Below are 21,073 nucleotides of genomic sequence, written 5' to 3'. Positions count from 1 at the left end.
TGCATTCTAGGCCAAAAGTACCTGACACACATTTACAGAATATTCCCTCCAACAGCCACAGAATACACATTCTTCTCATCAGCATATGGAACACTCTCCACGATGGACCATATGTCAGGTCACAAAACGAATCTCAAAAAATTTACAAAAGAAAAAAAATCAAAATCATGCCAAGGCAGGGGACTCCCGCCTGTAATCCAAGCACTTTGGGAGGCTGAGGCAGGAGGATCACCTGAGGACAGGAGTTTGAGACCAGCTTGCCCAACATGGTGAAACTCCGTCTCTATTAAAAATATAAAAATTAGCCAGGCATGGTGGCAGGCACCTGTAATCCCAGATACTTGGGAGGCTGAGGCAGAGAATCACTTGAACTCAGGAGGCAGAGGCTGCAATGAGTCGAGATTGCACCATTGCACTCCAGCCTGGGCAACAAGAGCAAAACTCTGTCTCCAAAAAAAAAAAAAACCCCACCAAAATAATATCAAGTATCTTTTCTGACCACAACGGAATAAAACTAGAATTTAGTAACAGCAGGAACTTTGAAAACTACACATGCTCCTGAACAACAGGGCAATTAAAAAATTAAAAAATTTCTTCAGAAAAACAAAAATGGAAACACAACATACCCAAACCTATGGATATGGCAAAAGAAGTTCTCAGAGTAAAGTTTACAGCAATAAACATCAAAAAAGTAGAAAGACTGCCAGATGCAGTGGCTCATGCCTATAATCCCAGCACTTTGGGAGGCTGAGGCAGGCAGATCACTTGAGGCCAAGAGTTCAAGACCACCCTGGCTAACATGGCCACAGGTGGTCTCTACCAAAAACACCAAAATTAGCCAGGTGTGATGGTGCACATCTGTAATTCCAGCTATTTGGGAGGCTGAGGAATAAGAATCACTTGAACCCAGGGGGCAGAGGTTACAATGAGCCAAGATTGTGCCATTGCAATCTAGCCTAGAGGTCAGAGTGAAACTCTGTCTCAAAAAGAAAAAAAGTAGAAAGATCTCAAATAACCTGATGTACCTCAAGGTACTAGAAAACAATAAACTAAACCCCAAAATAGCAGAACAAAGAAAATAATAAAGACCATAACAGAAATAAAGTGACTAAACAAAATCAACGAATCTATGGCAGACTAAGAAAAAGACTCAAATCAGAGATAAAAAAGGAAACATTACTACTAATACCACAAAAATACAACGTATCATGAGACTATTATAAACAACTATGCCAACAAATTGGAAAGCCTAGAGGAAATAGCTAAATTCCTGAACATATACAAACTATCAAAACTGAACCATGAAGAAACAGAAAACCTAAACTGACCAATAAATAATGAGATTGAATCAGTAATAAAAAGCCTCCTATTGAAGAAAAGCCCAGGACTTGATGTCTTCATGGCTGAATTCTACCAAACATTTAAATAATACTAATTCTTTTCACACTATACAAAAAATTGAAGAGAGAAATCTTCCAAAATCATTCTATAAGGCCAGCATTACCAGATACTAAAACCAGCCAAGGACACAACAAAAAAGAAAACCACAGTCCAATATCCTTGATGAACAGATGCAAAAAACCTAAATGAAAAATAATAGCAAATGGAATGCAACAATACATTAAAAACATCATTTACCATAACCAAGTGGGATTCATCCAAGGGATGAAAGGATGGTTCAACATAGGCAAATCAATAAACATGATCTATCCCATCAACAGAATCAAGGACAAGAACCATATGATCATTTCAATAGATGCAGAAAAAACATTTGATAAAATTCAACATACCGGCCAGGCATGGTGGCTCACACCTGTAATCTCAGCACTTTGGGAGGCCAAAGTGGGTGAATCACTTGAGGTTAGGTGTTTGAGACCAGTCTGGTCAACATGGTGAAACCCCATCTCTACTAAAAATACAAAAATTAGCTGGGTGAGGTGGCACACACCTGCAATCCCAGCCACTTGGGTGACTGAGTCACGAGAATCGCTTGAACCCAGGAGGTGGAGGTTGCAGTGAGTTGAGATTGTGCCACTGAACTCCAGCCTGGGTGACAGCAAGACTCTGTCTCAATCAACCAATCAACCAACCAACCAGCCTATCTACCTTCATGAGAAAAACTCTCAACAAATTAGGCATGGAAGAAATTGTGCCTCTACAAAGCCACGTATGACAAACCCATAGTTAACACCATACTGAACATGAAAAAGTTGAAAGCTTTTCCTCTTAAGATCTGGAACAAGACAAGGATGACCACTTTCAATACTATTATTCAGCCCAATACTTTAAGTCCTAGCCAGAGCAATTAGGCAAGAGAAAGAGAAAGGGTATTCAAATTTGAAAGGAGGAAATCAAATTGTCTCTGTTTACAGAAGACATAATCTTATATATAGCAAAACCCTACAGACACTACCAAAAAACTATTAAACTAATAAACAAATTCAGTAAAGTTGCAGGATACAAAATCAACAAATAAAAATCAGTAGCATTTTTATACAACACTCGCAAACTATCTGAAAAAAAAAAAAAATCAAGAAAGCAATTCCATTTAAAAAAACTGCCTAGGAATAAATTTAACCAAGGAGGTGAAACATCTCTATAATGGAAATTATAAGCCAGGCATGGTGGCTCACGCCTGTAATCCCAACACTTTGGGAGGCCGAGGTGGGTGGATCACGAGGTCAAGAGATCGAGACCATCCTGGTCAACATGGTGAAACCCCATCTCTACTAAATATACAAAAATTAGCTGGGCATGGTGGTGTGCACCTGTAGTCCCAGCTACTCGGGAGGCTGAGGCAGGAGAATTGCCTGAACCCAGGAGGTGGAGGTTGCGGTGAGCCAAGATCGCGCCATTGCACTCCGGCCTGGGTAACAAGAGTGAAACTCCGTCTCAAAAAAGAAAAGAAAATTATGAAATATTAATGGAAAAAATTGAAGAGGATATAAATAAATGGAAAGATAGCCTATGTTCATGGATTAAAATTAATACTGTTAAAATGTCCATACTACATAAAATGATCTATACATTCAATGCAATCCAATGAAAATAGCAATGACCTTCTTCATAGAAACAGAAGAAATAATCCCAAAATTTGTATGGAATCATAAAAGACTCCATAAGCCAAAGCAGTTTTGAGCAAAAAGAACCAAGCTGGGGGCATCACACTACCTGACCTCAAAATATACTGCAAAGCTATAGTAACCAAAACAGCATGCTACTGTTATAAAAAAAGATATAAAGACCAATAAAACAGAAAAAAGAGCATGGAAATAAATCCACATATTTGCAGCCAATTTATTTTTGAGAAAGACCCCAAGAACATACACTGGTGAAGACCAGTCTCTTTGATAAATGGTGTTGGGAACACTGGATATCTAGATGCCTAAGAATGAAACTAGACTCTTATCTCTCACCATATTAAAAAATCAACTCAAAATGGACTAAAGACTTAAATATAAGGATCCCAAACAAATATAAGTACTAGAAGAAAAGACAGAGAAAACACTTTAGGACATTGGTCTGGGCAAGGGAAGGAAGGGTCTTTTGCATAAGACCTCAAAAGCAAAAACAGACAAATGGGATTACATCAAACTAAAAAGCTTCTGCATAGCAAAGGAAGCAATCAACAGACTGAAGAGATAATCTACAGAATGGAAGAAAATATCTGCAAACTATCCATTTGACAGGGGGTTAATATCCAGAATACGTAAGAAACTCAAATGAAACTCAATGGCAGAAAACACAAATAATCCAATTAAAAAATAGGCAAAAGACCTGAATAGCCATTTCTTAAAAGATATACAAAAAGCCAACAGATGTAAGAGAAAATGGTCAATATCACCATTATTCTAATCATCAGAATAATGCAAATCAATATCACACTGCGATATCACCACACCCCAATTAGAATGACTATTATCAAAAAGACAAAAAATAAATGTTTGCATGAATATGGAGAAAGGGGAACTCTTGTACATGGTTGGTGGAATGTAGTACAGCCATTTTGGAAAACAGTACAAAGGTTCCTTAAAAGATTAAAAATAAACTACCATGTGATCCAGCAATCCCACTACTGGGTATTTATCCAAAGGAAATGAAATGAGGATTTCAAAGAGATATCTGCAATCCTGTGCTTATTGCAACACTATTCACAGTAGTCAAGACAGAGAATCAACCTAAATGGCCATCAATCAATGAAGGGAGAAAGAAAATGTGGAATATATACACAATGTAGTACTATTTAGCCATTAAAAAAAAAAATCCTGTCTTTTGTGGCAAAACAGATGAAACTGGAGGATATTAAGCCAAGCACAAAAAGACAAATACTGTATGTTCTCACTCATGTGAAATCTAAAAAAGTTAATCTCACAGAAGCATAGAGTAGAATAGTAGTACCTACCAGAGGACTTGGAGGGTGCAGAAGAGGAGGCATGGGGAGAAACTGAACAATAGTTCAATAGGGGAATAAGTCTTGGTGTTTTATTGCACAGTAGAATGACTACGGTTAATAATATTTAATATTTCAGACAGGGCATGGTGGGTATGCCTGCAATTCTAGCAGTGTGGGAGGCTGGGGCAGATCGCTTGAGTCCAGGAGTTTGAGACGAGCCTGGGCAACATGGTGAGACCACATCTTTATAAACAATTTAAAAACTAGCTACGTGTGATGGCATGTGCCTGCAGTCCTAACTACTTAAGAGGTTAGGGCAGGAGGATCACATGAGCCCAGGAGGTTGAGGCTGCAGTGAGTGAGCCATGATAGTGCCACTGCATATCAGCCTGAACAACAAAATGAGACCCTATCTCGAAAAAAACTTATGTATATATAAATTATATATATAAATCCTCTCTTCCAGCTATTTTAAAATATTCATATACTTATATATATTTCAAGTATTATGAAATATATAAATATATAATAATATATATTATGAAATACATATTTTAAAATAGCTGGAAGAGAGGATTTTAAATGTTTTTACCACAAAGATAAGGTGGGTAAATACTGATCATTACATAATGTATACATGTATCAAAATATCGCACTGAACCCCATAAGTATGTACAGTTACTAGGTGTCAATTAAAAACAAAATAAAAAATAAAGTGGCATTGTACAAAAAAACCCAAATTTTAAATAAAGATTTCAGCCAAGGTAGATTTTGCTTGAATTGTAATCCATTTCTAAACCACAGGTATGTAACACTGGAGTAGTAACCATGATGGTGCCTGAATGTGATATGGAACCTTCTTGCTCCTTGCCACTGTTCAGTCTAGGGAAGAACCATCAGTGAAATCTCCAAGCAGGTCCTTAGGATGCCAAAAGACTTTAATTTGGTTGTGCCTACCAGGTACACTAGCAGCTCCAGGCAGCTGGGTAGCCCACTTTCCATGCTGGAAACATCCTCCAGCATGCCTCTAGCAGGCCGAGACTTCAGGAGTAGATGGCAACACAAAGCTGGATTCAGACCAAGATGAGAGAAATTTCTGTTTCTTCTATGAAACAGGGTGTCATCACCTACCTCAGGAGACGGTTATGATTAATGAGATGGCATGTAAAGAGCCCAGCATTATGTCTAGAAAATACATTTCCTGTGCCCTCACTTGTCATCATTCCTAGAGACAAAGGTAGAGGAAGAAGAGATGAAAAGCATCTGCAGATGAAAGCAGTGACAATTCTATACGCTAGAGAAGAAAAAGGCATATATAACCTACACACTGGGACTATAGTCTCTCAAGTCCTTGAAAGGATGAGAACATGACTGCCATTTAGGTATCTGCCAGTGGCAACTGGTAGAGATAGAAGCAGTGGGAGCCAATGCTTTTGATTACCTATGACTGACACTGGCCCTCTTTGAAGATCCTATCAAGGAAGCAAGGAATCTTGGATCTAATTAATAAGGAATACTTATTGCCTGATGAGTTTAATAATTTTGGACATAGATGTAACATTGCAACTTAGTTTTTGCAACTTATGGAATATTTATTCCCTGAAGTTACTCTTGTGCAATATGGTACTGTTAAAAGGAACGCTTGCTGAGCACAGTGGCTCACACTTGTAATCCCAGCACTTTGGGAGGCCAAGGTGGGTGGATCATGAGGTCAGGAGTTCAAGACCAGCCTGGCCAACATGGTGAAACCCCATCTCTACTAAAACTACAAAAATTAGCCAGGAGCAGTGGCAGGCACCTGGAATCTCAGCTGCTCAGGAGGCTGAGGCAGGAGAATCGCTTGAACCCAGGTGGCAGAGGTTGCAGTGAGCCAAGATCGCACTACTGCACCCAGTCTGGGCCACAGAGTGAGAGTGTCTCAAAACAAAAAAAAGCAATGCTTCTATTTAGATCTTTTAAAAACCTCTGGGAAATTCATTCATACAATGAATAAACTAGTTTCTAATCTGTCTCATTGTCATCATATACCAGAGGTATTGAAAAGAAAAAGTCATGCCTGTAATGCCAGAACTTTGGGTGGTCGAGGTGGGCAGATAATTTGAGGTCAGGAGTTCAAGACCAGCCTGTGCAACAGGGTGAAAGCCTGTCTTTACCAAAACTATAAAAATTAGCTAGGCATGGTGGTGCACGTCTGTAATTCCAGCTACTTGGGAAAGCGAGGCAGAAGAATTGCTTGAACCTGGGAGGTGAAGAATGTTGTGAGCTGAGATCACGCCTAGCCAGGGTGACAGAGTGCGACTTGGTCTCAAAAAAAAAAAAGTATTTTCCACACTTCACCTTTCCCAAATATGGCTATTTTACTTAGCTGCATAATTAAGGTATCTCTTTTTGTTTTTTTTTTGTTTTTTTTTAAGAGGTGGTCTCTTGCCCAGGTCAAAATGCAATGGCATGATCATAGCTCACTATAACCTCAATCTCCTGGGCTCAAGCAATCCTCTGGTCTCAGACTCCTGAGTAGCTGGGACTGCAGGTGAGCACCACCACAGCTGGCTCTCTTTTTGTTGTAAAATAGTTGATTTACAAAAGATTTAGAGAGTGTGAAATTCTACATTTGTTGTGTTCAGAAAACAGAGAGTAGTACAATTTGGTACAATTTGTTTGGAGGATAGAGAACATGTAGAGCTTGAGTAGGAGAAATGAGTCTGGAAAGGAAACAGACCTCAGGGAAAGAAGTCTCTGAACTTCATGAGGAGTAGTGGGTTGGAACTGAAAAATCCTGAGCCCTAAGAGAACACAAACCATGTCCCGGAATAATATTGTGCCAACAGTTAAGAAACTACTATATAATGAAACATAAAAGTAATTAAGGGCATCTTCGCTTAGATGACTATGTCCATTTTCTTTGTTCCCTTGTTTGTTTTCTGACTCAGTCAGAGTATCTTTTACAGTGAAGACATGGAGCACTTGTGACTCCCCATGCCGTATTCTAACACTTCAAATGTGCTAGCTCTGAATTCTCACAAGTAACTTTAGGAGATAAGCACTAATACTAATATTACCATTATTACATCCTTTTTACGGGAGATGTGGGAGAGTGGTTAGGTAACTTGCCTGAGAATATGTACCTAACAAATAGTAGGGACAGAATTTTAACCTAGGCAAGTCTGGGTTAATGATTATGCTGTGATCTCTCATAAAGATCTGTGTACCTGAAAAGCTTATAAACTGTAGACACTGGCTAGTTTAAGAAAGTACGCCACAAAAATGTTAAACTGCCTCCAGAATTACACTGGTCAATTTTTGAATTTTCCATTCTTGACTGAGACCTAGTTACAGCAACTTGGCCTTATAGTTGGGCAACACGCAACAATGTCAACAAATAAGATGATGCCAAAAATCAAGTCTCACTGGACCACTTCCCAGAATATGCAACAAATTCAGAATATGTCAACAAGAAAAGCACCCAGCAGAGAGAGCAATAAAAGGAATATTTAATGCCAGTGATTTAAAAAAAAACCCCACAAACCCAACAATGCCATTTTGCCTTGTCTACTCATCTTTGTCCTCCCTATGACATACAAGCGAGCCAATCCCGAGTCACCTGCCCCAGATCATTACTGCTGACTGGTGAAGCCAAGGAATTCCATTTCACTAAACTATAACCTCACAGGAGCTCTCATTTTGAGGCCTTGTACCGTTTCATCTTTCTTTCTAATTCTGTGCTCACGTTGAACCACGCCCATGAGTCACTACCACTAGGAATAATGCCCCCCACACTGCCTAGAACCCCAACTCTACCCATTTCTCTCACTGAAGAAAGTTTCAAGTGATTCAATTAAATTTGAAATCCTCTGTAATTTGTTAAAAGTTTATCATTTACCAGCTGGGCATGGTGGCTCACGCCTGTAATCCAAGCACTTTGGAGGCCAAGGCAGGTAAATCACCTGAGGTCGGGAGTTCAAGACCAGCCTGACCAACAAGGTGAAACCCCGTCTCAAAAAAAAATTTTTTTTATTAAAAAAAAAAAAAAAGTTTATAATTTACATTTAATACTTTATTAGTAATATCAAATTACCAGCTAGAGATCTTACAACATTAATTCTGAATTGCCAAACTAGATATTTACTCTGGGAGGTTTACTGTCATCATCAATAATGGGAATTTGCTAATAAATATGTGGTAATACCAGCAACCAGCTTAAGTATTTATGCCTGACCTTGGGCTGAAAGGCAAATGGAATAGTCTATATTTCCATAGGAAGGTCAAGTTCATTGGAAGCTTTCTGTAAATGAATATATGTTTTATGATGATAATTATATATTTTTATAGACTTAAGATACAATCACTCTGCGCAGTGGCTCATGCCTGTAATCCTAGCACTTTGGGAAGCCAAGGTGGGCAGATACCATGAGGTCAGGAGTTTGAGACCAGCCTAGCCAACATGGTGAAACCCATCTCTAATTAGCTGGGTGTGGTGGCAGGCACCTGTAATCCCAGCTACCTGGGAGGCTGAGTGGGGAGAATCACTTGAACCCAGGAGGCGGAGGCTGCAGTTAGCTGAGATCGCGCCATTGCACTCTAGTCTGGGCGAAAAGAGTGAAACTCTGTCTCAAAAAAAGGAAATGAAAACAGTAACAGGTGTGGTATTTATTATTCCAACTTTATCAGTAATCACTTCATATGCCAATGGTCTAAAAGCACCAATTAAAAGAGATTCTCAGAATGAATCAACAAAATAAAAATCAATACTCAACTACATATCATCTATAAGAAACCCACTTTAAAAATAAAGATATATATACATTAAAAGTAAGTGGATAGGAAAAAAAATATGCTGACACTAACCAAAAGAGAATAAGAGTGGCTATATTAATTTCAGTGTACAGCACAGACTTCAAAGCAAAGAACATTATTAGAGAAAAGGACGGGCATCACATAATGATGTGTACGTGCCTAACAGAGCATCAAACTATGTGAGGCAAAAACCAACAGAACTTCAAGGAGAGACATATAAACCCACTTTTATAGCTGGAGACCTAAACACCCCCTATCAGAAACTAATAGATGCAGGAGTCAGAAAATCAGCAGAAACACAATCAAACTCAAGAACTTGATCTACCAACTAGTTGACATCTATGGAATGCTTCTTCCAGCAATAAGAGAATACTATTTATCTGAAGCTCACATGAAACAATCATCAAAATAGACTACATTCTGAACCATAAAACACACCTTAGCAAATTTAAACGAATAGAAATCAAACAGTATTGCTCTCAGATCACAACAGAATTAAGCTAAGCAAGCAGTAACAGGAAGATAATGGGAAAATCCCCAAATACATGGAGATTAAACAACACACTTCTAAATAATGCAAAGATCAAAAAAGAAATCAAGAGAGATTTAAAATGAATTCGAACTAAATCAAAATAAAAACACACTCATCAAAAAGTTGTGGGATGCAGCAAAAGCAGGGTTTAGGGGGAAACTTATAGCTTAGAATGCATTATTAGAAAAGAAAGAGCTAAAATCATGTAAGTAGTGTGTCCTAACCAGTTGCACCACTAGACCTCCAAGAACTTAAATCAATAATCTAAATTTGCACCTTAGAAAAGTAGAAAAAAGAGCCAACTGAATCCAAAGTAAGAAGAAAATAAATAAGAATTAGAGAAATCAATGAAACTAAAAACATGAAATCAACAGAGAAAAATCAAGGAAACCAAAAGCTTGTTCTTTGAAATGACCAATAAAATAATGATCTTCTAACCAGGCTAAAAAAAAAAAGAAAAAAGACACAATTAATATCAGAAATGAAAGAGAGGACCATCACTACAGATCCCATGGACATTAAAAGGATAATGAAGAAACATTATTAACTCTATGTCCAAAAATTTGATAACCTAGATAAAATGGACCAATTCTTTGAAAGGCAATTTGATAAAACTCACACAAGAAAAAATAGACAATCTAAATAGACCTACATCTACTTAAACATTTTGAATCAAAATTAACACCCTTCTGAAACAAAAAGCATCAGGCCCAGATTAGTTCACTGATAAATCCTACCAAACATTTAAGGAAGGTATACCAACTCTCTACAATCTCTCTCAGAGGACAGAAAGAGAGGGAATACTTGCTAACTCACTCTATGAGGCTAGCATCACCCTAAAACCAACACCAGACAAAATTATTAGTAGAAAGACAGTTCCCAGGCCACACAGGTTCAAGTACGTCCACACTGCATCATGCCCATACTGCCCCCCCACACTCATCTAATGATGTACTATATATATCATTAGAGTCTTGCCAAGCTTTTTCCCATCTTCTTACAAATATTCATTTTTTTCCCAAAAAATTCAGGCAAAGAAAAGGAAGAGGATATATGAAGAGAAAGAAGTCTTTTAGTAAGTTGGCTGTCACATCCTAATATGTCAAAGTATTTTTATGGGCTACAGTTATATTTATACAGTTTACGTTTCCACATTAATAAAGGTCAAACTTTAGATCTTTAGAATTCTAGAGTTTGATGATTTAAGATTTTGAGGAACTTCTTTTAGATTTCTGTTCTAAACGAAGGTTCTAGCACAGCACTGTCCAGTGAAATATAATGTGAGCCACAAATATAAAATGCTCTAGTGGTCATGTTAAAAAAATAGGAATTTTGGCCAGGTGTGGTGGCTCACGCCTTTAATCCCAGCACTTTGGGAGGCCAAGGCAGGTAGATGACTTAAGGTCAGGAGTCCAAGCCTAGCATGGCCAGCATGGTGAAGCGCCATCTCTACTAAAAATACAAAAATTAGCTGGGTGTGGTGGCGGGCTCCTGTAATCCCAGCTATTTGGGAGGCTGAGGCAGAATGCTTGAACCCAGAGAGATGGAGGTTGCAGTGAGCCAAGACAGGGCCACTGCACTCCAGCCTAGGTGACAGAGTGACACTCTTATCCAAAAAAAAAAAAAAAAGAATTTTAATGTAGCATTTAACTCAAAATATTATAAATAGTACCATCTTAACACATACTCAATGTTTTAAAAACTAAGATATTTTACACCTTTTTCTGTATTAAGTAAATTTTGAAACTCTGGTGTGTAGTCTACACTTTAAGAACATCTTGATTCAGATAGCCACACTGCAAGCACTCAACAGCACATGTAGCTAATGGCTGTAGTCCTGGACACTGGAGTTGAAGGAGGAGAAACAGAAAAAAGTGTCTCCAGAGCATGTACATCATGGTACAGCATATGGTATTTGGAGAAAAAAATATATTTATAAAAAATAAAAAGATCTATATATATAAACACACATATGCTATGATCCGAATGTTTGTGTCTCTCCAAAATTCATATTGAAACATGAAGCATAATCCCCACTATGGCAATGTTAAGAACTGGGGCCTTTAGAAGGTCATAAGGTGCCGGGCGCGGTGGCTCACGACTGCAATCCCAGCACTTTGGGAGGCCAAGGCAGGCGGATCACGAGGTCAGGAGATCGAGACCATCCTGGCCAACATAGTGAAACCCCGTCTCTACTAAAAAATACAAAAATTAGTTGGGGGTGGTGGCACGTGCCTGTAGTCCCAGCTACTTGGGAGGCTGAGGCAGGAGAACTGCTTGAACCTGGGAGGCGGAGGTTGCAGTGAGCTGAGATTTGTGCCACTGCACTACAGCCTGGTACCTGGCAACAGAGCGAGATTCTGTCTCAACAACAACAACAAAGGTCAAAAGGTGATGAGAGTTCCTCTCTCACAAATGGGATTTATGCCCTTACAAAACAAGCCTGAGGGAGCCTGTCTGCCCCATCAAATGAGAGGCTACAAAGAAGGTGCCATCTATGAGGAATGAGCCTGCACCGGAAACCATATCTGCTGGCGCCTTGATCTTGGACTTCCTTGCCTCCAAAACTGTTAGCAGTAAGTTTCTTTTGTTTATAAATTATCTAGTCTAAGGCATTTTGTAATAGCTGCAAGAATGGACTAAGACAACATACATCCCAAAATGGTTACAAATTTGGGGTTGAGTGAGTTAACGAGAACTTCCACTTTGTACATGATATACTTCCATGTTCTTTGAAATCTTTGATAGCCAACATGTACTTATTACTTATATAATAAAAAAAATACACCATATGTGTGTATGTCCACACATACACACCCATACCCACTTACCCCCATACACACACATCTAATGATATACTCCACACATCATTAGAGTCTTGCCAAGACAATTTCTGCAGAAATTAACCCCTTGGAATGGGTAGCATGCTTTTCTGATCCTAAGTACCTGAAGGATAAAGATGTTTCCAATGTCCTATCTGGAATAGGGGCGGAAAACGCCTTAGAATTGAGTCTGATGACTTTATCATACCAAGTAAATTAATCACAAAAAAGAGTCCTTCCTAGCCACAAACTGCACTGTCAAAGATGCCCCAAAAAAGTATTTCTAGAAAAACCCATCTCTGTGATAAAAAAGATCCTCAGATAAAGTATGTATTCTCAAACTAAAGACACAAAACTTAAAATCAAAACAAAAAAAAGCTGTGACAGGAAAGACACAATCCAAAGGACAGTACATTTCCCAAGTTACCCATCTCACCACAGCCAGGAAGCAGGGAGGGAAGGCAGCATGCAGGCTGTGAAGGCGTGGGGAAACCTGATTGAACTATTTCATTTTCTTTTTGAACTCCAGATTTAATTTGGTGAAAGCTTACTGTGATTAAAAAGGGAAATTTTCCGGCCAGGCGCAGTGGCTCACGCCTGTAATCCCAGCCCTTTGGGAGGCTGAGGTGGGCGGATCACAAGGTCAGAAGATCAAGACAATCCTGGCCAACATGGTGAAACCCTGTCTCTACTAAAACACAAAAAATTAGCTGCGTGTGGTGGCGTGTGCCTATAGTCCCAGCTACTTAGGAGGCTGAGGCAGGAGAATCGCTTGAATCTGGGAGGCAGAGGTTGCAGTGCATCGATATTGCACCACTGCACTCTAGCCTGGGTGACTGAGGAAGACTCCATCTCCAAAAAAAAAAAAAAAGGTAACTTTTCCTAATCCTAAACACCTGAAATAACTTACTTCACCTAAATCACTGATCACTGCCAAACTGATCCAGGCACATCCAGTGTTCCCAAAGTCTGGCATCTGAAGCAGGACATATTCTGTGGGCTGAGTTTTGCACACATTTAGCATTTTGGCTCTGAGTACCCTTAAGTTTCTATTCATTATGAATATTTTAGGGCAGGCATGGTGGCTCACGCCTGTAATCCCAGCACTTTGAGAGGCCAAGGCAGGCAGATCGCCAGGTCAAGAGGTTGAGACCATCCTGGTCCAACACAGTGAAACCCCATCCCACTAAAACACAAAAATTAGCTGGGTGTGGTGGTGCGTGCCTGTAGTCCCAGATACTTGGGAGGCTGAGTCAGGAGAATTGCCTGAGCTGGGAGGTGGAGGTTGCAGTGAGCTGAGATTGTGCCACTGCACTCCAGCCTGGCACCTGGCGAAAGAGCAAGACTCTGTCTAAAAAAAAAAAAAAGAATATTTTAATGCTATAATAAAGATTTGGAAAAAATCTTTTTAAATAAACCTTTATTCTCACACCAATGGTCCGATCTAAGTTATAAAGGAAGGCTTATTCAAAAGATTCCTGTATTGGCTGGTAATTACAGAAATGAAAGTGTTAGTATGTTCACATGAGAAACATAATGAAAAGAGAGCCTATCTTCTTATATTATCAACTTACAGTATCTACTTATATCCAATACTATGTGATTAGACCAGATAAAAAATAGAGTCTATGGTTGTTTCTATTTTACATTTTACTTAGTATATAACACAGATTTCTGATCAGTCTTTGAATTTAGTTTCTACACATATGCAATAAAAATAGCTTCATGAGAATAAAGCTACCAACCAGAAGAATACATTTTGCTAACATTTCATTACATCTGCCATAAATATTCAAGTTGCTTGTGATAAAGTCAAATATTATACAAACCAAGTAGTTGTTTAATGAGGGCAAAAGTACCTGAAGTTTTCAGTTACTTTAAAAATTAAAAGCTTAACTACCCCCAACTTGAAAAATTGTTTCTCTAATGAAATCTTGTTTCTACGAGGGCTTTTAAGTCACAAACAGGATTGAACCTGAGGCTGAGTATATATAAGGAAGCTAGCTATAATTTTACAATTTTAAGACAGCCAGCTGGATCCACCACAAAAATTTAACTATACTTTTTGAAACAAACAAGGGCTCAAGTGAAGTGCAGTTATTTGATGCTATGCGTATTTAACAAATAGATATGATTTTAAACCTGTAAAAAGTTTACCTGTATACTAGAATCTCCCTTTATACATTTTGCTCCTTCTATTATAGCCATGTATGAGAATCTCAGTTGATCTGGGGTCTGAATAAGACCCATTCGGTATTTTCTCATGTTCAATAACACTTGTTTAATGTTAATATCATCTCCTTTTTCCATCTGCAAGAAAGGCAAAGATGAGTCAAGTCTTTCATTTTTGGAACCCAGGAAACAGAATCAATGCAGGATCATTGTTAAAATTTTTGCTATGCATTTTCTCCTCTGAAAGAACAAGTATAATTTAATCCTGCAGCTGTAATGTTACTTACACAACAACTACCCAAACCTACTCATCCCTCCCCACATCTCAATCCCTCAAGTAGTAGATGGAGGAATTTGATTCTTTAGCTAAGTCACTATTGATTCCAAGTTAATCACTGTAGTATCATTCCTTCTGGCCAGTCATCGGTCAAAGGAAAGATTTATGATTAGTTCTGGCTAGTATAAGGACTTTTTTTTTTTAAGCCATGGCAGAAGTCAACCTTTCTGCTCACTGCCCCTCTGCCTTCTTCATGTCTGCACTACAGACACAATGTCTGGATATACAGCACCCATCTAAAGATGGTGTAAAAGAGGCCAGGCATGATGGCTTACCCCTGGTATTCCCAACACCTTGGGAGGCCAAGGAGGGCAGATCACTTGAGGCCAAGAGTTCGAGACCAGACTAGCCTACGTCTTGAAACCCCATCTCTACTAAAAATACAAAAATCAGCTGGGTGTAGTGGTGCACACCTGTAATTCCAGCTACTTGGGAGTATGAGGCAGGAGAATCATTTGAACCCAGGAGGAGGTGGTTGCAGTAAGCCTGAGATCGTGCCACTGCACTCCAGGCTGGGCAACAGAACGAGATTATCTCAAAAAAATAAAACAAAGAAAGACGGTGGAAAAGAGAATCACTAAAAGCCCAGATCCACAATAACACTGCTGAGCTACAGCACTGCCACTCTGGTCTATTGACCTAGTGTTAGAACCCCTGACATGTAGGCCCACCAAAAAAAAAAGTTGGTGAAGTAATGGTTGGTAGGGAACAGGCATCATTAATAAAATAATCACCAGAGTTTTTAAACTTTAATGCAACAATCTAATTTTGACTGAAGTATACTATATACATACAGAGTGGTAGAGTAATATAGTAGATGTGTTAAGACTCAACCATTCCTAATTCCTAGCTTTCATGAGAGGTACAACATCTGAAATGTTCTACCAACAACATCACTCCATTGATCAAGCTCCTTGTGTATGTGTTTACAATGAATTGCATCATCATATTAATATTAATTCACCTGAGAATCTACTTTGTGCTAGCAGTCATGTTGGAAAGCATAAGAATGCTGATACAACTGCAATGAAGCATAGCTAAGTTTTACAGAGATACAGAAGAGACTACTAGAGGGCCTTAAAATCAAGGTGAAGAACACCAGTCTAGTGTTAAGTGTGGTGGCTCACACCTATAATCCCAGCATACTGGCAGAGTGAGGCAAAGAGGATCACTTGAGCCAGGGATCTGAGACTAGCCTGGTCAACATGGTGAGACCCTGTCTCTACTAAAAATAAAAAAGTAAAAACTAGCTGGATGTGGTAGTGCAGGCAGCTACTTGGGAGGCTGAGGTGGGAAGATCGTTTGAGTCCAGGAGGTTGAGGCTGCAGTAAGCACTCCAGCCTGGGTGACAGAGCAAAACCCTGTCTCTAAACAAAAACAAAATCCCCACCAGCCTGAATACAAGACAAGCTAAATTGCCTAGGTTACTGATAATCTTAGAACATGTTCAGAAAGCAGGAACTAAGCTACAGGGACTACTGAAGGAGTAGATGGCATGGAAATCAAGACTGACAGTATTACTGATGGGTCTGATTCTATCATAAGGAGGAAGAAATAAGACAGAAGTTAGAAGAAGTACAAGGGCAAACAGAAGAAGTTCCATGTATCCGAAGTAAGGAAAAACTAAAGGTCCTAAAAAGAGAAGAAAAGATCTAGACTGTATAAAGGCTGGGACTGGGAATAACTGGTGGAGAAAGAATCAGCCCTTGGGGGCACAGATAGGAACCTCAGGGGAGTAACAGTAATACTGACATTTATGGAATGCTCAGAAAACACTAGGGACTCTTCTAAGTGTTCTAAATGTATTAATTCACTGAATTCTCTCAGCAACCCTGTGAAGTATGTCTGTAATTATCCCTAGTTTTTAAATTAAAGAATGAGAAAGTAGTTGTCTGAGGAAGTAGGAATTCAATATTACATATGAATTTATATTTGAAAAAAATAGGGGGGCGGGGGCGGGACCTATTATTTCTACATTACAAAGCTACCAGGAAGAAAACCATCTTCTTTGGGATCTCTAAAATCATCTTGGATACATTCCCACTGGTCACGAATAAAGGCAGTTGCAAGGGTAGAAATGAGATTTTTAGGTCTTTCCAAAAGAAGTAGAAGTTTAAGTTGAAAAACCTCAGTTCTGGGATACATCAGAGCTTGCTAGTGGAAACTATTTTTTAAAAAATCAATGAGATTATAATGAGAGCATAAGAAGCACTTACCAAAACAAGACAAGTGTCTACCAGAGAGAAGGTGCCAGAGCGCCCAATGCCTGCACTACAGTGGATCACCGCAGGCCCGTGGTCAGGGTTCAAGGAGCCAGATTCTCTCACTTTAAACAAGAAATTGAGAAATGAAGCTGGTGATTCAGGGACTCCAAAATCTGGCCAGGTAGTATAATGAAAGTGAGATATTGTTCTGGTTTCACCACTCTAAAAAGTGAAAATCAAGGGAGGAGAAGTTAGTTCTAATTTTTTTCTTTTAAAAAACTACTTCAGAAAAATCATGTGTTTCATGTAATCCTTTTAAGCCAAAGGGATGTTTATACTATGATTTTTCCATTTGTTTTCTGACAATTCTATATACAAATTAGGGAAGATTTTCTTTAGTGGAAATTTGGGATGTATTAATAAAAGCTGACACATACAACACTTATTATTTTGGAGGCCTGTTCTAAGCACTTTACTTATTAACTCAATCCATAGAATAATCCTATTAAAACCTATTTTTCTGATGAGGAAACTGAAACAAAGGGTAAGTAGTTTGCCCAAGGTCACATAGCTGGAACATGGCACAACCAGGATTTGAAGCAGCCTGGGGCAGCCTTTGGCTTCTCAGATACTAATCTGTACCACACACGTTACCAATATTTTCTTTAGTTCTTGCATGAGTGGGCTATTTTTTTCTATTTTAAAAAATTTCTACCAGTTTTACATCAATGTGTTCCTTTTTATGAATTTCAATGTTTATTTTTTAAATACAATCTCTCATTTACATAGTTTATCTTTTAGATTCTGCTACACAGGCATAGAGGAGCAACTCAATAATTAATCTAAAGAAACAATCTTTATATTTTTTATTGGAATTGTTCCTCTAATTGTTGCCTTTCCCATGGCAATAATTTCAAGTCCTAAAGCTGTTTGTATACCTTTGCTGATGTGCTAAGATGGTTTACCAACATGCTAAATGTTTCCTGTCTCTTAAGCCTGCCTGGCATTCACTGTCGCTTCCTGGATATTCCTGATGATCTAATTTCTAACTCATTATGAAAATGTTCTTTAGCTTTTTGCCAACTGCCTTATGCCCCAAGAAGCACTTCTCTGCTTTATACTCTTGATTTGTGTAAATGAAGCAGTGGTCTTTCACTAACATGCCTTTGCACAATTTTTCAGTTTTATTGTAGGACTTCTTTTTTGAGGGAGGAGGCATAGAAACAATGTAAAAAACCTTGACATGTTTAATAGTTAACAGCTAAAGATTATAATATCCTGCTCCCAATAAAAATTTTCAACATTAGAAGTTAGCTTTCATTTTAAAAATACAAATTCTCCTATTTTGCAGTAGAAATTAAGACTCCTAAGTCCTAGACTTAGTATATAAGGTATAATACTAATAAAATACAGTGAAAATACATTTTTAAAAGTACATACTTTTAGTGACCATTTAACATCCAGCCTTAATAATTTCAAATACATTGTGATTCACAAGTTCTCAACGTACTAAAGACACTAAAAAATTTCTCCATTACAAATTAAAATGAACATGGTTTCCAGATTTCAAGGTATTTCTTTTAAAATTAATTATGCTAAGTGAACAAAGTCAGGCTAAAGGCTATATACTATACTATTCCATTTATATGATATTCTAGAAGGCAGAATCACAGAAACAGAAACCAGATCAGTGGTTGCCAGAGGCTGGGGATAGAGGACAGGACTGACTGTACACAAGCGGCTCAAGAACATCCGGGGTAGAGGAGAGGTGACAGAACCAACCTACATTTCTGTTGTGGGTGGTGGTTACACAACTGAATGCACTGTCAAAAGTCAAACAACTATACACCAAAAGGAGTCAGTCTTATTGTAGGTTAAAAAAAAGGTGAATTAAATTTACTGCATTAAAAAAGGAAATTCAAAACATTCCAAAACATGAAGGGTTAACTGCTTTCACAAAGCGGCAGTTAACCAGGTAATACCGACACAGGAATGGGCTAGAGAGGTGGGTTCTTAACAGTGAGGGGGATACAGTTATCTCAAAGGTTTTTCCTTTAAACGGTTACAATTCCAATGGACGTTCATAACCCACTTTGTTTCTTACTTGCTGTGGCCATAGGAAGGACCAGACTCAGTCTGTGTGAACCTTCATGAGGTCCACTCTGAGCAGGGACCTGCAGTGCTCTGTGGGCTGTGGCCCAGCGCTCCTATGGGGTCCTGCACACAATTACTTCATCATGTCCTGGGTCAAACATATGGTTACCCCACAATCTTAGGCTTGCTTTCTCTTTGCTTGGATGATTTTGACTCAAGACTAGTGGTCTCAATTTTTTTCAAGTTCAGATCATGCTGCCTGGGATACTGGAAGCCAGTTCCTAGAAATGCTCATGACTATCTGTATAATACGGTCTTCCCCACTAACAGATTTTTGAAAATCAGTTTTTTTCCCCCCTATAGAACCAGGACTTTTTTGAGAGGTTAATTTTTAATTAATTTATCCTTATGGAAACAAGATTTAAAAAACACAGCTTTCCAAAAATCACATAATTCATAGTTACAAAGAACCACACGAAGGCATAAGAGTCTTCATTTACTACTGGTACAGAAATGTTTACTACTCTGGTACAGAAATGTTCCTATGCATGGATGGACACCTTTCTTTTTCATGCAGGAAAAAAAAATGAGAGGGGGAAAAAAGTTGCCAAAGGATAGAGAGCTAAAACAAATTCATCTTTATTCCAAACAAGGTCTGCATTTATACTTTACAATATTTGGCAAACTTCTTATTTTCAAAACTGTGGAAGCACCCTTTTCTTCTCCTTGATCACTGAGTCATCACACGAGTTCTCCTCTGGTCCCCAGCTGACCTCCCCACTCTTCTCGCTGCTTCACCCTACTCCCCATATGTACCCAGGTTGCACCCACAATTATAGGCTGTCCCTGTCTGCAGCCATTCCACACATGCTTGCCAAGTTTCCTGTGTAAAACTTTGCATTATGTATACTACATTCTGCACAAAATGTCAGTGGCTTGCTGTTCTTTTCAAGGCAAAATCCCATTTACATTTTTAAAAGAGAATTCTAAATTTAAAGTCTTTGAATAGGGATGTCAAACTTGCACATATGAGGCCAGGAGGATAACCTGTGAGTTGAGCAGATGTAACAACAGGAGTTGTTAGGCCGCAGCAATTTAAGTGTATGCCCTGTTCACAGGCTTCAAATGCATGTTAATAATCATCATAAATACATAATAACATTATACACTTTCTAATTATCATAAAAAATCTATACAGCTCTATGACCCCAGGCCCAATTACTTTCACACTTTAGGTATATATGGAAGGTACCAAGATTCTGTTTCTAAAAGACTTTCACTAAGCCCCAATTTTGTCATCTGTAAACAGGGTTAATAATACTACTTACCTTACAAAACTGTTATAAGGAATAAATGAAACAATTAATGTGAAGTACTTGCCATATCCCTGCACATGGTAAATGCTTAACAGATACTGGCTATTTTTAAAATGACTATACTTACCAATTGTCTTTATTGTGGCCCCTAGAAAGCTCCAGTCAATTGTAAAACTCAACATATTTTCAACCTCTTCATTGGGTATTTCCTCTACACCTAAACAGTGACAAAGTCTGTCAACCCTCTCCCCTAACCGGATGTCAAATCTGTACCTTCACTATCACTGCCTTAGTTGAGTCTCTCATCAATTTTTGCCAGGGTCAATATTTACTGACTGCAATTCATTGTGAAAGACAGACTGAACTCACCAGATCAGGAGGAGTGGCAGAAACAGCTAGGGGCAGGCTT

General features: G+C 38.6%; 1 protein-coding gene across 11 annotated transcripts in view; it reads right to left on the bottom strand.

Annotated features, from left to right (window-relative positions):
* PTPN2 (protein tyrosine phosphatase non-receptor type 2) overlaps positions 1-21,073 on the bottom strand; it is a 115,138-nt gene that overhangs the window by 18,420 nt on the left and 75,645 nt on the right. For all 11 annotated transcript variants that reach the window (XM_078347708.1, XM_078347710.1, XM_054243947.2 and 8 more), the window contains 2 exons: positions 17,267-17,476; positions 14,699-14,851 (listed from right to left, as the gene is read on the bottom strand). In XM_078347708.1, coding sequence (XP_078203834.1) covers positions 14,699-14,851; positions 17,267-17,476 — 363 coding nt within the window. The remainder of the gene's footprint in view (positions 1-14,698; positions 14,852-17,266; positions 17,477-21,073) is intronic.

The sequence above is a fragment of the Callithrix jacchus genome, chromosome 13 (genome assembly GCF_049354715.1).
Source record: "Callithrix jacchus isolate 240 chromosome 13, calJac240_pri, whole genome shotgun sequence".
Taxonomy (NCBI): Eukaryota; Metazoa; Chordata; class Mammalia; order Primates; family Cebidae; genus Callithrix; species Callithrix jacchus.
This window is presented reverse-complemented; position numbering and strand designations above follow the sequence as displayed.